Source organism: Myotis nattereri (assembly GCF_964212035.1).
Source record: "Myotis nattereri genome assembly, chromosome: 14".
NCBI classification, from domain to species: domain Eukaryota; kingdom Metazoa; phylum Chordata; class Mammalia; order Chiroptera; family Vespertilionidae; genus Myotis; species Myotis nattereri.
Window position 1 is genome coordinate 34,187,567 of NC_138089.1, and position 12,891 is coordinate 34,200,457.

At 45.5% G+C, this 12,891-nt stretch overlaps 1 protein-coding gene across 1 annotated transcript in view; it reads right to left on the bottom strand.

Annotated features, from left to right (window-relative positions):
* Window positions 1-385: 385 nt before the first annotated feature.
* EPHB1 (EPH receptor B1) overlaps window positions 386-12,891 on the bottom strand; it is a gene marked incomplete at its 5' end in the record, with an annotated part of 260,244 nt that continues 247,738 nt past the window's right edge. The window contains 3 exons of the mRNA XM_081105506.1: window positions 386-1,819; window positions 5,183-5,338; window positions 7,914-8,107. Of these exons, the coding sequence (XP_080961632.1) occupies window positions 1,711-1,819; window positions 5,183-5,338; window positions 7,914-8,107 (459 nt within the window). The 3' untranslated portion in view covers window positions 386-1,710. The remainder of the gene's footprint in view (window positions 1,820-5,182; window positions 5,339-7,913; window positions 8,108-12,891) is intronic.

Consider the following 12,891-nt stretch of genomic DNA (forward strand, 5'->3'; position numbering starts at 1 on the left):
AACCAAAGGATGTGGCATGACCTTCACCTTGACCTTACTTTGTCTTCAGCCAGAGGTGAGCTGGCATTAGTGGAGGCTCAATGAGGATCTTGGGTTGAGGAGGCTGCCTGAGAAATTTGGTGATAAATTAAAATTCATTCCTGTGGAAAATTGAGAGTAGATTAGTTGAACTGCCTAGACTTGTAAGACATTTCATGGATTGAGGTCTTTGGGGGTAATTAGCAAACTGTGCATAGAATTGGCAAGCTATTACTTAGGGGAAATTGTCTTTTTTTACACACTATGTGGCTGGATTGGGGGCCCCTTGCAACCATATGTACTTGGGCACAGACCCCGTGGGGTCCAGGAACACATGCTCTGACACCATTCTATGTAAACCCAGACATGCTTCTGCTCATTTTAATTAGACAGATAAAATTAGCAAGGAGATTAAGGTAAAAGGAGAAATTAAAAATATTTAAATGTTAGGTGGAATTTACAAAAGTGAATCAAACAATGAGGTACAGAAGGAATGCAGAGAGACACAGACACACTTGAAACATTCCTCGGATGCCATACGGCTTAAGCCAGTCCACGGGTAAGGTAAGAAGACTCCTCCCTTGCCACCTCTTAAATTGCAGATTCCAGGATGTGGAAGAACATTCTCCAGACACACTTTCCTTCTCCTTCTCTTCAGATGTTACCAATAATAATTAATCAGTCAGTATCATTCTAGAATGGCCCACACTGCATCCAATTCAAACCACTCACCTGTTTCCTGTCTGAATTTGCAAGCTCTTGAGAGTTTTCCCCCAATTTCATTTTAGTTTTCTTCCTACCCTCTCCCCATTGAGCCAATAGGCCACCTGGGCCAATCAGAAAACCAAAACCAACAATACGTTTCTGCCCCTTCGAATTTTCCAGGCCAAGACTTCCTAGACCTTTGTTTGCATCTGTTACGAACAAGCACAGTCATCTTAGAACACAGACGTACATATGTGTGCTCATGCACACATGGAAACAGGTTTTCTTTTTTTTTTCTTTTCCAATTTGTGGTTTCTTTTTCCTTTTTGCAGAAAATGCAAACAAAAGAGAAACAAGGTTTTCAATTGAAGGTACATCTCTTCTTCAATATGAAGACATTAATTGAATTGGTCGGATCCCCCATGCAGTGGTCAGCAAAGTCCTTTGGCAACTGACAGAACGACATCTGGAGACTCAGGAGCTGGGGTTGGCTTGAAGAAACTTCCCTACATGAGTCGTGAGCAAAGGGAAATGGATGTGGGGGAAGGGAGAGGACTCTTGGGGAGGAGTACAGAAGGAGAAAAGAAAAGAATGTCATTGGCGAGGAAGAAAATGGAACGCTGCTCTGTTTCTTCCCTCCACCTCCTTCCCTTCCTTCCTGTGGACAGATGACTCCAGCCCACTGAGGGGGGAGCTGAGTTCACTCTTGAAACCCTGATGCATACTCTTGTGTCTTCACTTCCGCTGAACATCACCTCTTCATATTTTTATTATCTATTTCGTTTCCCACGGCATCATAAACATGCTTCTGTCACTGAGAAATGAAGGTTGACTATGAGGAGCAGGTCCAGTTTTTCCTTCACATATGTGACACACTTCTCAATGGAGAAACCAATCTCTCCAGAACATTCCGCAGTGTTCAACCTCTGGCTCCCCCTTGAGTCTGGTCCTTTTTCTTCCTCTCCTTCCCCCAGAAAATGAGAGTTCTCATGCCATTGCCGTTGGTGACTGACTCATCTGGACCCTCATAGAATGAATGCTGTTCAGGATCTTCTTCTGGTGACCTGCCAAGGTGACCCCTATTCTCAGGAGGTCTCTAGGAGGGGAAAACACAAAAGAAGGCACTTTAATCTTACAGCAGCTTTTCAGAGATCAAAATTCATCATAGAAAGCAAATAAAAGTGTTGAAGATCCAAGAAGTTGGGTAGGTAAGTGAAAATGTTTAAAATCCAAGGATCCCAAGTTTAAGAGTCTTTAGCAAATGCCTACCTGGATATTTCCTTACTGAACTTCACTCTCTCCATGGAGTAGACCTTGTCTCCAATGCTTCCTCCAATTTGGATAATACTGGAAGGATCTGGAGCAGCCCCTTCATTGTGTCCATGACTTAGGTAAACTAGAAGTTTCCTCTGTTTTTTTTTGTTTTGTTTTCAACACCCCCAGCACATGTTGTATGGGGCTTCAGGTATTCTGTGGCTTTCTGGCTAAATTAGTGATCACCCGCTGTGACTGAAAGGATGTGGGGCTTGCTTGGTTTTCTGACCCCCCCCCTCCCGCCTCCCAGTTTCCATTTTGTGCCTCTGTTTGAATTTTAATATCATACATTTTTAAGAAGGGTAATCTCAAAGGTTTAACTTTCAAATATCTGTCCAAGCAGGAATCCAAGGACTATGTTTAGGATAGGGATTTGGTATGGAATAATCTTGGAGCTATGAGTCTTAATATGAACAAGTTCATGGCTTATATTTGACTTTGGGGAGACCCATGCTTCTTTCCTTAATAATAATAACATGACAGTGCTTGAGTACTTTTCAAGTGCCATATACTAACTCATTCATACCTATGGAAGCATTTTGTAAAAATCGACAAACCATTTAAATTCAATGATAATACTTTAAGAGCAATCATTTCTCCTGTGCATCCTGTAGGGAAGGAAATAGGCAGTAGGCCAAGTGCTTTGCATGTGCTATTCCACTTGCCACAAACCAATGAGATGGGCACTATTATAGACATATTTATAGACAAGACAACTATGGCTCAGAGAAGTTAAGTAACATGCTCTAGATCACACAGTGGGGGAGCATTCAGGGAGCTGGGGTTCAAATTCAAGACCACTGAGCCTCAGCTACCCTGCTGGGCTGCTCTCAAACTCTTCTAAGGTGCTACCTGTACTCCCCCCAAAGCTCTGGGTCTCCAGCACAGCAGCTCACTTTGTACACTGTGCACTTGACCCCCGAGGAGGACCGTGTGCTGGACCTCCACCCACTGTGCCACCGCTTTCCTGATCCCCCTCCTTCCAGCAGGTGGTCAGTGCCCCACAGGCTGCAGCAGGTTTAGATGATTAAATTGCCCGTGTCTTTTTAGCAAACATGTAACATGTTTGGGAGGTGTACTTGAATTTTAAATTCACAGATTGTCCCGCAACCTGTTTATTTAGTTGCTCATATTCTTTTTCCATCTTCTATCTCCCAGAAGATAAACTAAATTGCTGCAATAGTGTGTGGACATTTTTACTCTGAACTAAATTAAATTCCTTAATTTTAGGTTTCACTTTCCTTTGTTCTTTTCATGGTGGCTATTCTCGGACTCGGGAAATTATTCCCCTTGATTCCTTCTGTTTGTAGGTGATCAGGTGATAACTGCCCTCATTTTCATCTAGGGGAAGCAGGAGTAGCCTCGTCTTCATGAACACCCACTTCGGTCCCTGCACCCAGGCCCCCAATCATCTGCGCCATCCACTTTAATTCTGCGAGATTTGGAAGCTGGTTTTTCACCAGTCAATGCTTCTGTTTTATTTTTGGTGTCTGACAATAATTCATTATGTCAGGGACCATCTTTTTTAGGCATCAGCAGGAAATGAACCCAGGTTTAAAAAATGAAGTCTGAAGTTTAGTGGATCCAAGACTAGATGCTCATTCAAGTCACCTCCCTGGAGGAAGTGGAGGGGCCATCATTTCTGGCAAGAATGAACCTCAGAGAGGTGGAGCTGGACTCCAGGAAGATGGACTGCAAAGCAGGAGAGGGGGACCGAGGCCGAGTATTCAGAAGCCGTCGCTCTGGGGCTCCACTGCTGGGCGTAGGTGACCACTCCCTCCCGTGGGACTCAGCCACTGGCCTGCCCTAGGAGGGTAGCCCCACAACGACCTCTGTGCCCGACACAAAACAGGTGATCAGTAAATGTTTCCAGCTGCTTGTGGACTGATCGATCCTCTACCATGGAAAATGTGTGTTACAGACCACCAAACCCAGTGCTGTCAGTACATGTTTTAGTCTGGGCAGCCAGTGAGGTCCCCTCTGGGTTATGTGTGTGTGTGTGCATGGGTGTGTATTCAAAATTTGACCGACTTTAGACCAACTTTAGTTCAGTGCATTATAGAATCTTGACTGCATTATAGAATCACTTGGGCAGTTTTTAAAATCCCAATGAAGTTACAATATCAGGCATCAGTCCCTTTAAAGAGTCCCAGGTGATTCTAGTGTGCAGCAAAGTATGGGTGCTGCTGTGGCCCTGGGATGGACTGGGAGAAGGATATGGAGCTGGCAGTCAGGAACGCAGGCATTAGGCCCGCTCTGCCACTCATGAGCTAGGATCTTCAGGAACTGACTTCACCCACTTTCTGAACCTGCTGAATGAAAGGGGTGGAACTACATAAATATTTCTCAAACTACAGTTCCACAAACCCTGCCTCTCAAAAATGTGGCTCCATGGTGTTGAATAATTTTAAATGGGTTTCTTTATTTCAGGATTTCTCATGGCCTTTACAATGCTAATGTGTGTCCTGAATCGCCAAGAGAGTGATAAAGTGTGTGGCATTTCCCAAATTTATTTGACCGGGGGACCTTTTTTCCAAGGAGAACCTATTAGCATTTCCCAGAACAAGTGCTACTCAGAACATTCCTGATGAAATGATGGACTGCGTGGATCTTTAAGACCCTTTCTGGCTCTCATTTTATCTGAATAATGTTGGGTTTTGTATCCCTCCAGAGTCCTTTGGGCGCTGCAGACTGGTAAGTGATTTGTGGGGGGTGGAAATGTGTACTTATTTACAAGTGCTATGTAGGTACGAACAAGCTCCCCCACATCTGCAGCTGTTGCTGCGTCAGGGCCGTGCCTCTGCCTGCTATGTTGTTAAAGTGCTGGCTGGCTGTGTTCTTTCCATCTGGATGCTCCCTTTGATAGGCTGAGTTTAAAAACTTAAAGGGAGGAGGGACTCTTGGTGATTAGGTAAATGACATATGGCAATGAATAACTCTCATTTGGGGCCCAGAACCATCTCAGCCTCCCCACCTTCAGCCTTGCCTCCTTTTTTTCCAAGGTGTGCCCCCACCAGTCCTGGTTCCATTCAGAGAGGAGATCTGGAGCTGAAGCCAGAAGTTAGGACTGGTACCAAGGACAATGGCAGAGAAGGAACCTTGACCCCCACCCACAGGCTGGACAGAGACGATTCTCATCACTTACTCTGATGTCATCTGGGTGACCAGCTGGAGGGAGGTGAAGCCGGCGGTGAGGAAGCTGTCCCTGTACTGAACCATTTTGATGGCACTGAGCCAGTCATCCACGGTGGTAAAGGCCGTGAAGTCTGGGATAGAGCGGTCTAGCAGGGGCTGGGAAGGCCTGTGAGACAGAGAGGAGCAGGTGACTTCACAGCTGCAGCAGTGTGCGGAGAGCCACGCTCTGGGCAATGGCAGACTCCACGTGGGGTGGCACATGCTTGACAGTGGAGCCCTGTGCTGACCCTTCCTTCCAGGTTCCTGAGTTGGCATGGCTTCTCAGGGCCAGGTGGCTAGTCCCTCTGCCTCTGGGCACTGCCACACGTCAGTCAGCCCAGACAGGCTGATTGACCAGCATGCAGTATAAAGGGAAGGGAAGGCTCAGGACTCTTGTAAACTGAAATCTAAGAGCTTTTAAAAATATATATAGTTCACTGCCACCTCCCCAAATCTGTCGTTAACATTTGGCTTTCTGGTTTTGTCCTCAGCTAATTGAAATAAATGGAAAAGAAGGGCCCACCACTGATCTTCCCTGGCACATTCTCAAAGCAGACACCCAGGTACCCAATCTGGAAACCAGGGTGCCTTCTTGACACATCTTCAGCACCAATGCCCAATCCTTTACCAAGTCATAAAGATTTGACCTTCAAAATTGTTCAAACTCATCCACTTCTTTCCACACCATTCCCCTGACTTAAGACCCTACCTTCTCTGTCATGATTACTGCAGTGCTTTCTTTGTGCATGCTTGTTCCCCTCAACCTAAGTTCCACACTGTTGCCTGATGCTCTCTCTTACAAATGCAGATGTGATTATGTTAATAACCCTCACCTGTTCCTGATTCAAGTCAAACCCTCCAAGGCAGTGGTCGCCAACCTTTCGGACCTCACGGACCACCGGTTGGCGACCTCTGCTTTAAGTGATGCTCATTAATCTGAAAATCAAGCCCAGAATTCTTAGCAGGACCTAAAGACTCTGAGTGTCTGGCCCTCGCCCACCTCACCAGCATTAGCCACCAACCTGCCCCCTCACAAACTGTACTCTACACACTAGCCCTGTCCTTTCCACCCTCAGGCCTTTGCACATGCTGTACCCTGGCCCCTCTACTCCCATATTCCTTTCACTCTGTTAATGCACTCCCTCTCTTCAGCTGTCATCAGGGATGTCTCCCTGACAACAGAGGAAGGTAGATGTTCTCCAAGCATCAGGCACCTACCTCCCTGCCACACTGATCTTTGGGTGATTATCTAAATGACTCAAAGTTCCACGAGGGTGGGGACCATGTCTACCTTAGTCATTCTGTAGTGCCAGCAATGGACACAGTGTTTAACCCAATAAACTTTGGTTAAAAGGGTAAATAATAAATGAGTTAACCCTGCAAATTGTACAACTGATAGTTGCTGGCAGTTATTCTATTCATTTGCTCATAACAAATCCCATTGCTTTGTATCTTTGTCCCCTCGCAATCAGGGCCTTTGCTTGCTAATAGGTTGGCCAAGGTTTCAGGTCTGCAGTTTCACCTGCCTAACAGACTGGTATGTTAACAGAAAGGGTGCCTTCTGGAAACAGGATGGCCCAGAAGTGGGGCCTCACACCAAGCAGATCAGATATGCTCAACTGTTAGAGAACCCAGTGCCCAGCCCATCTAAAGCCAATGGGAGGTAGGGACCTAGACAGGTTTCTTAACATCTGTCTACACAGCAAGCATGTCAAACTCGCAGCCCACAATGAATATTTTTGCGGCCCAGCCAGTATAATGGTATGTAAGAAACGTTTTAATAAAAATTTTGTGACTAAATTTTTACAATATCCTGTTATACATAATTATTAATAACGAACTACAATGTTCGCTAATGGCTGATTACTATAATCGTGTGGCATTCATTTCCCTTACGCACCGGCACACCATCTCTCTCCACTAATACTAGCAGTGAATATTTTAGCAGCCGATGGCCATGTCATTAGTCTTGTACTGACATGTTTGGTGTGCGCAACAGGAAATATTTCACTTTCGGAGAACAATAAAAATAGGTTTATTTGCATTACACTTATTAATTTGTGTAGTTATTCAGTGTCTGGTAAGTTAATGTTCAAGAAAAAAATATTTTTATTAAAATGTTCTATTATGTTAACGATTACTCATTTATTTCAGCCCTTTGTATTCAGCATGTCTCTATCGAAATAAACCTGTTTCTATGAAAATTGAAACTTTTGTTTTTTTGCGGCCCACATAAACTTAAACCTTGTTTATTTGGCCCGTGTTAGCCTTTGAGTTTGACATGCTTGGTCTAGCCGTGGTCAGTCGGCAAACTCATTAGTCAACAGAGCCAAATATCAACAGTACAACGATTGAAATTTCTTTTGAGAGCCAAATTTTTTAAGCTTAAACTATATAGGTAGGTACATTGTTATTAACTTAATTAGGGTACGCCTAAGGCTTAGGAAGAGCCACACTCAAGGGGCCAAAGAGCCGCATGTGGCTCGTGAACCGCAGTTTGCCGACCACAGGTCTAGCCTATGCTGGAGGCAGGGAATATTTTAGAGAGAACCAAGAGAAAAAGGAAGAGAACAATTTTGGAACTTCTCCCATTAGTGGATAAGCTCAATCACCCTACCCTTGCTCTTAATGGACCAAAAGGCTAGCAGTGTTGCTACTGGCCTTGCCCCTGACCACGCACACCTAGTAACCCCTAGACTCACACGGCGGTGATGGTTGCCACAGTCTTGAGACTTGCTGGGTTCCGGATCATCTTGTCCAGGGTGTTGACAATCTCAGCAAAGCGGGGCCGGCTATTACGGTCCTTCTGCCAACAGTCCAGCATGAGCTGGTGTAGAGCAGCTGGGCAGTCCATGGGCGGGGGCAGCCGGTAGTCCTGCTCAATGGCATTGATGACCTGCAGGGACACACATGAGAACAGTTATGATTGGGTGATGAGCCATCAGCCAGTCATTCACAAGTTAACCCCCAAGGATGGAGCCTGCCTGACCCAGGTGCCCTCATTCTATGCTCATGTACTTCCTACCATAATAAGATGTGATGTGTACTTGGCTTTTCTCCCTAGACTCTGGGCTCCTAGAAAGCTGGGACCACATCTTAATTGTCCCTTTGTATCCCTATCACCAGTGCTGAGCCAGATGCACACTAGATCTCAGTAACTGTTTATTGAAGAATAATCTGGTTAATTGGCTTGAACTTCTCTTTTTAAGAGGACACTGACCCAATTCTGCCTTGCTGGCAGCTAGTGGCACCAGGGCAAATGAAACAATGGCACATGGGAAACCCAGTAAACCCACTACTTATAACAGACACCACCAAAACTTGTGGTGGCCTCTTCCTTTTACTGTTAAGCAAAGAAATGGAAGGAAGGAATTAGGACTTGATGGAGCCCCTACTCCATGCAAGGGGCTTTCTGATCATTTGCCTTAATTTTCAAGAGGCAGCAACTGGGATTGGGTTGAAGGATTTGGTTAAACAAATTGGTTCAGGACAATAAAAATGGTCAATTAACAAGGTGGTCCACAATCAATATCTCCAATCAGGTTTTGCAGACTCCAGAGGATAATTTTGTAAAGGTTTTAGGATCTTCATGTACTTTTGTCTGTTGTTCAGGTTATAGTAATTGTTTTTCACCCTTTACTTCTTAATTCCAATTCATTTAAATCAATTATGTCTGCTCTGTGCTTTTTGTAATAGAAAAAAAATAATTGTAAATGACCCAGGGCTACACCTACGGATTTATTATGATATAACACAATGGAAAGCCTGGAATTCAATGCAGGCCTTCCAGTGATGTTGCAAAAATGTACCTATTTAAATGGAAATATACTCATAGTGTAATATTAGGCAAAAGAACAGGCTGCATAACTGCAGACATGGCATAATCTTGCTTTTGTAAAAAACTAAAACCAAACAAAAACACAATAATTATACACACGCATAGAAAAGACCTTGGAAAGATATATACCACAGAGTTAATGGTGGTTGCCTCTGGGCAGGTAGCAACATGAGTGCTCTTTATGCTTTTCTTTTTGCTTGTTATTTTCTGTAATAATTATGCATTGATTTTATATTAAAATAAACAGTTAAAGCATCTTAAACAACAAAGGAAATAATTTTGGGTTCAGTGATTTTCATGTGTTTTTGCCTCTAAATAATGTCAGGTTCATTTTGACTGATTATGCTTGGGGGTGTGAATTGGTCAGAAAGTGAATATTGTCAATCAGTTTCTATTTTTATGCATAGTGTATCTATCAGACATGAGATGGGGCATGAGATAATATGATAACCTGAAGTCATTAGACATAATCAAGGTGTATTTTTCCTTGTGTTCAATATGGCAGAAAAACAAACAAGCATATAAACCATGCCAATATTATCACTACATAAAATTCAGTGATTGGAAACATTTACTTTTTTAAAAAAATGGGAACATTCACTTTTAAATTATGTTTCATCACCACCAAATTTTTCTTTGCCAAACTACTGTCAATTGAATTACCTGGTATCTTCATAAGAAGTCACTGTAACCCCATTTTCCCCAGGAGGAAATGGAGGCAAACCTGGCCAAACCTGGCGAGGTGAGTTGCTTGAGGGCACACAGCTCGTAAATGATAGGGCTGGGACTAAATCCCAGGGGTGTCTGATTTGGTGCCTGGATAACCTGAAGCCCACTTTTCCCAGGCCTCCGTGGGGCTGCCATTGTAACCTCGGCCTGGGAGCTGTTTGAAGTCCTCATAGCCAGAAGCAGGGGTACTGGGCTAAACCAAGTAGTCCGTGAGGATGAACTGCCGGGCAGCGTTCCCATCAGCCAGGCTCAGACACCAGCACCCTTCGCCAGCTCCTTCCAGGCAGCCAGACTGAGGGACCCTGTCACAGAGGCCCTCCTCGCGGTGGAGCCAGTGGGGTTCCCCACGGAATCGTCCCGCAAGCTCTGGGTTGCCTAAGCACAAGCTAGGTGGGGACAGCAGGAGGGGCTAGTCTCTAAATTCAACATCTCACAAGGCTAGTCTCCCCTATCCCCCAGGCCCCCAAATCATCCAGTTCAGGGCAGCTCATGTTCCCTTAAACAGCTGGTATCTCTGCTCAAATTATTTCATGCCAGAGCCCCAAATCCTAATTTTCCGCACTGACAAGATTACTCTCCCGTCTGCCTTTAAAAGGAAGGAGCAGTGGAGTCAGGACCCGTGTGCAGAGGCACGGCTCCATGGTGTGAGCAGCCGGCCAAGCACTCCTGGCGGAGCATCGAGAGACTCGACCCCACGTAGGCACGGAATCTCCTGCCAGAGCTTCAGGCTGAAGGCAGCTTAGCTGTTTTCCCCTCTCCTCTGCAGGCTACCTCATGGGGTTTTGGGAAGACTGTCCTGGCCTTTACTTTTATGTTTCCTCTGTTGGGCTCTTCTTTTTAAGAAGAAATCAAAGAGCCGTTGCAGGTCTGCCAGGAAAGCAGGTGCAGGTGTTGTGTTGGTGAGGGGAGGGCAATATGATTAGGGGCACAGACCTTGGAGGCCTGGGTTCAAATCCTTGTTCCGTTTCTTACTAGTGTCAGACACCTGGCAAAATCACATAACCTGAAACTGCACAGGAAGGGTTGTTAGAGATTAAATGACTCAGTGAGGTGGTGTATACGGAGCTCCGCAGTAGAAAGGATCCCTGTATTACATGGAGGCCGTGCTTTGTGCCAGGCCCATCCCAGTAGATGCCATCTCTGCAAAGAGGGTCACTGACCTGCTGCTAGACATTGGGAGGTCCAGAAAGATGGCATGTGAACCCCCTTTTATGCTCATGTTTGCAAAATGTGACTTGATTCCATTTGCTCTTCTAGATAATTACATTGTTATTACTCTGGGAGCATTGATGCTTCTTGTACTTATGGCAAAAAAGAAAATGCCTTTACCCTCCAACCCCCAAAGAAAAACTACCCTAGGTCATTAACTCATGTGTGGATAGCATTTGTCTCCTTGAATCTTTCATTGAAGTGCTATGCCTTTGGAGAATTTGATTCCCATTTTAAGGATCTGGATGTTTTCCAAGTCTTCTGAGTGCATGTAACTTAGAATAAAATTAAAACATCAAGTCCAGGCCTCTAATGGGGCTTTGTGATCAATCTCTGTCATAGCTGCCTCGCTAGCAGGTGTGGAAAACAGGGAGGAGACATAGAAACACACCTGGCCATTGGATGGCTTCACACCAGTGACCACATTTGAATTGTGTGGAAAGCGTGGCCCCGGAGTAGAGGCATAGAGTATTCTACTGAGCAACACTGGAAATCGGAGTGAGTCCTGGGCTCCTCCCCTTGGTCTACAAGAGGATGAGATGAGTGGATGCTGAAAAGATTGGAGATCTTGTGATGAGATCAGATGGTGTTTCTAGAGAGGAGGAGCGTGAGGGTGTGGGCCAGGAGAGAACCAGTCTAGGCAGCTGTCACTTAAGCAGACTGCGCCTCATTTTGAATGGTCTGCAACAACTGTTTGGGCCATCCTGAAGGTCAGTGTAAGCCAATGCGCTAAAGGGGCAGGGAGGGGAGAGCAGCTGCCTTTGTTTGCCTACACCCAGAGGTGGCAGGGCTGGGGGTTGGGTGGGGACAGGAGTATGTGGTGTGATCCCAGGCACCATGGGCACCTGCTGAAGTGACTGGCAACTCCTCTGGGAAATGAGCAGAGCCTTCGCCTGCCCTGGAGTCCTCAGTGGAGGCTCCAGACTGCCCCCAGATGTGCATTTCCCGTAAGTGAGTTGGGCAGTGGGCGGTACCTGGAGAGTGAAGTGGAGGAGCTCAGGGTAGTGGAGGAACCAGGGCAGAAGGGGTTAAGGTAAGCTCTGATGTTTCAATAAAACAGCAGCTTCTCTCCACAGACACTGCCACTCTCATTATCTCTGTCAATCAGATCCAAGCAGCAGAACTTCCAAGTTCCCTCTCTGGCTGACAAACTCTCTGTACATGTTCAAAGACCTTCCTGGGCTCCGGAAGCCCAATTACCAGCACTCCGACTTGCCTCTGCAATTCTCTTTCTTAAAGCCCTTCAATTGTCATCTGGAAAATCTGTTACTGCCACCACCTCGGTGGTTTCTGATGAGTGGGGCTGCAGCCGAGTTGCCGGGAGCCCCTCCTGGCTCCCTCACAGGCCTAAGATGTTTTCTGAATGGGCACAGGTCACCTCCCACCTTCCACAGAGAGCAGAATGGCACTTTGGACAATGCTTAGGAGCTTTTTTTTCCGGAGAAATACAACAAAATTAGAATAAACGGTTACTTTGCAGATGTTCTTATTCCCTTTGAGGCCCAGCTCAAGCGTCAAATATATGGGAAGCTTCCCCACCCAAATGTCCCCCAACCCTATCTATGTATGTGCCAACGAACCCTCCCCCCTCCCCCTGACACCCCCCCCCCCCTGGAATAGAACGGCAAACACAATGCTTTGTCACACTTAGCATGCAATGAGTGTTTGTTGAATAAATGATTTGGAAATTCTGGAAGTCTAATATCAGAAATTCCATTTGTTTTCAGCATAGGTGAATGCATTTGCTGAGAATATCTTGAATGTCAAATCTTGCCTGTCAGATAGTTTCATAATCCATTCTATGTGTGCTGAATTGTTCTTAATCGGATTAACGTCCCTGGGCAGGACAAAATGGGTCTGCTTTTTCTGGCTAACACTTATTATTCATCTAGCTGATGTCGTGG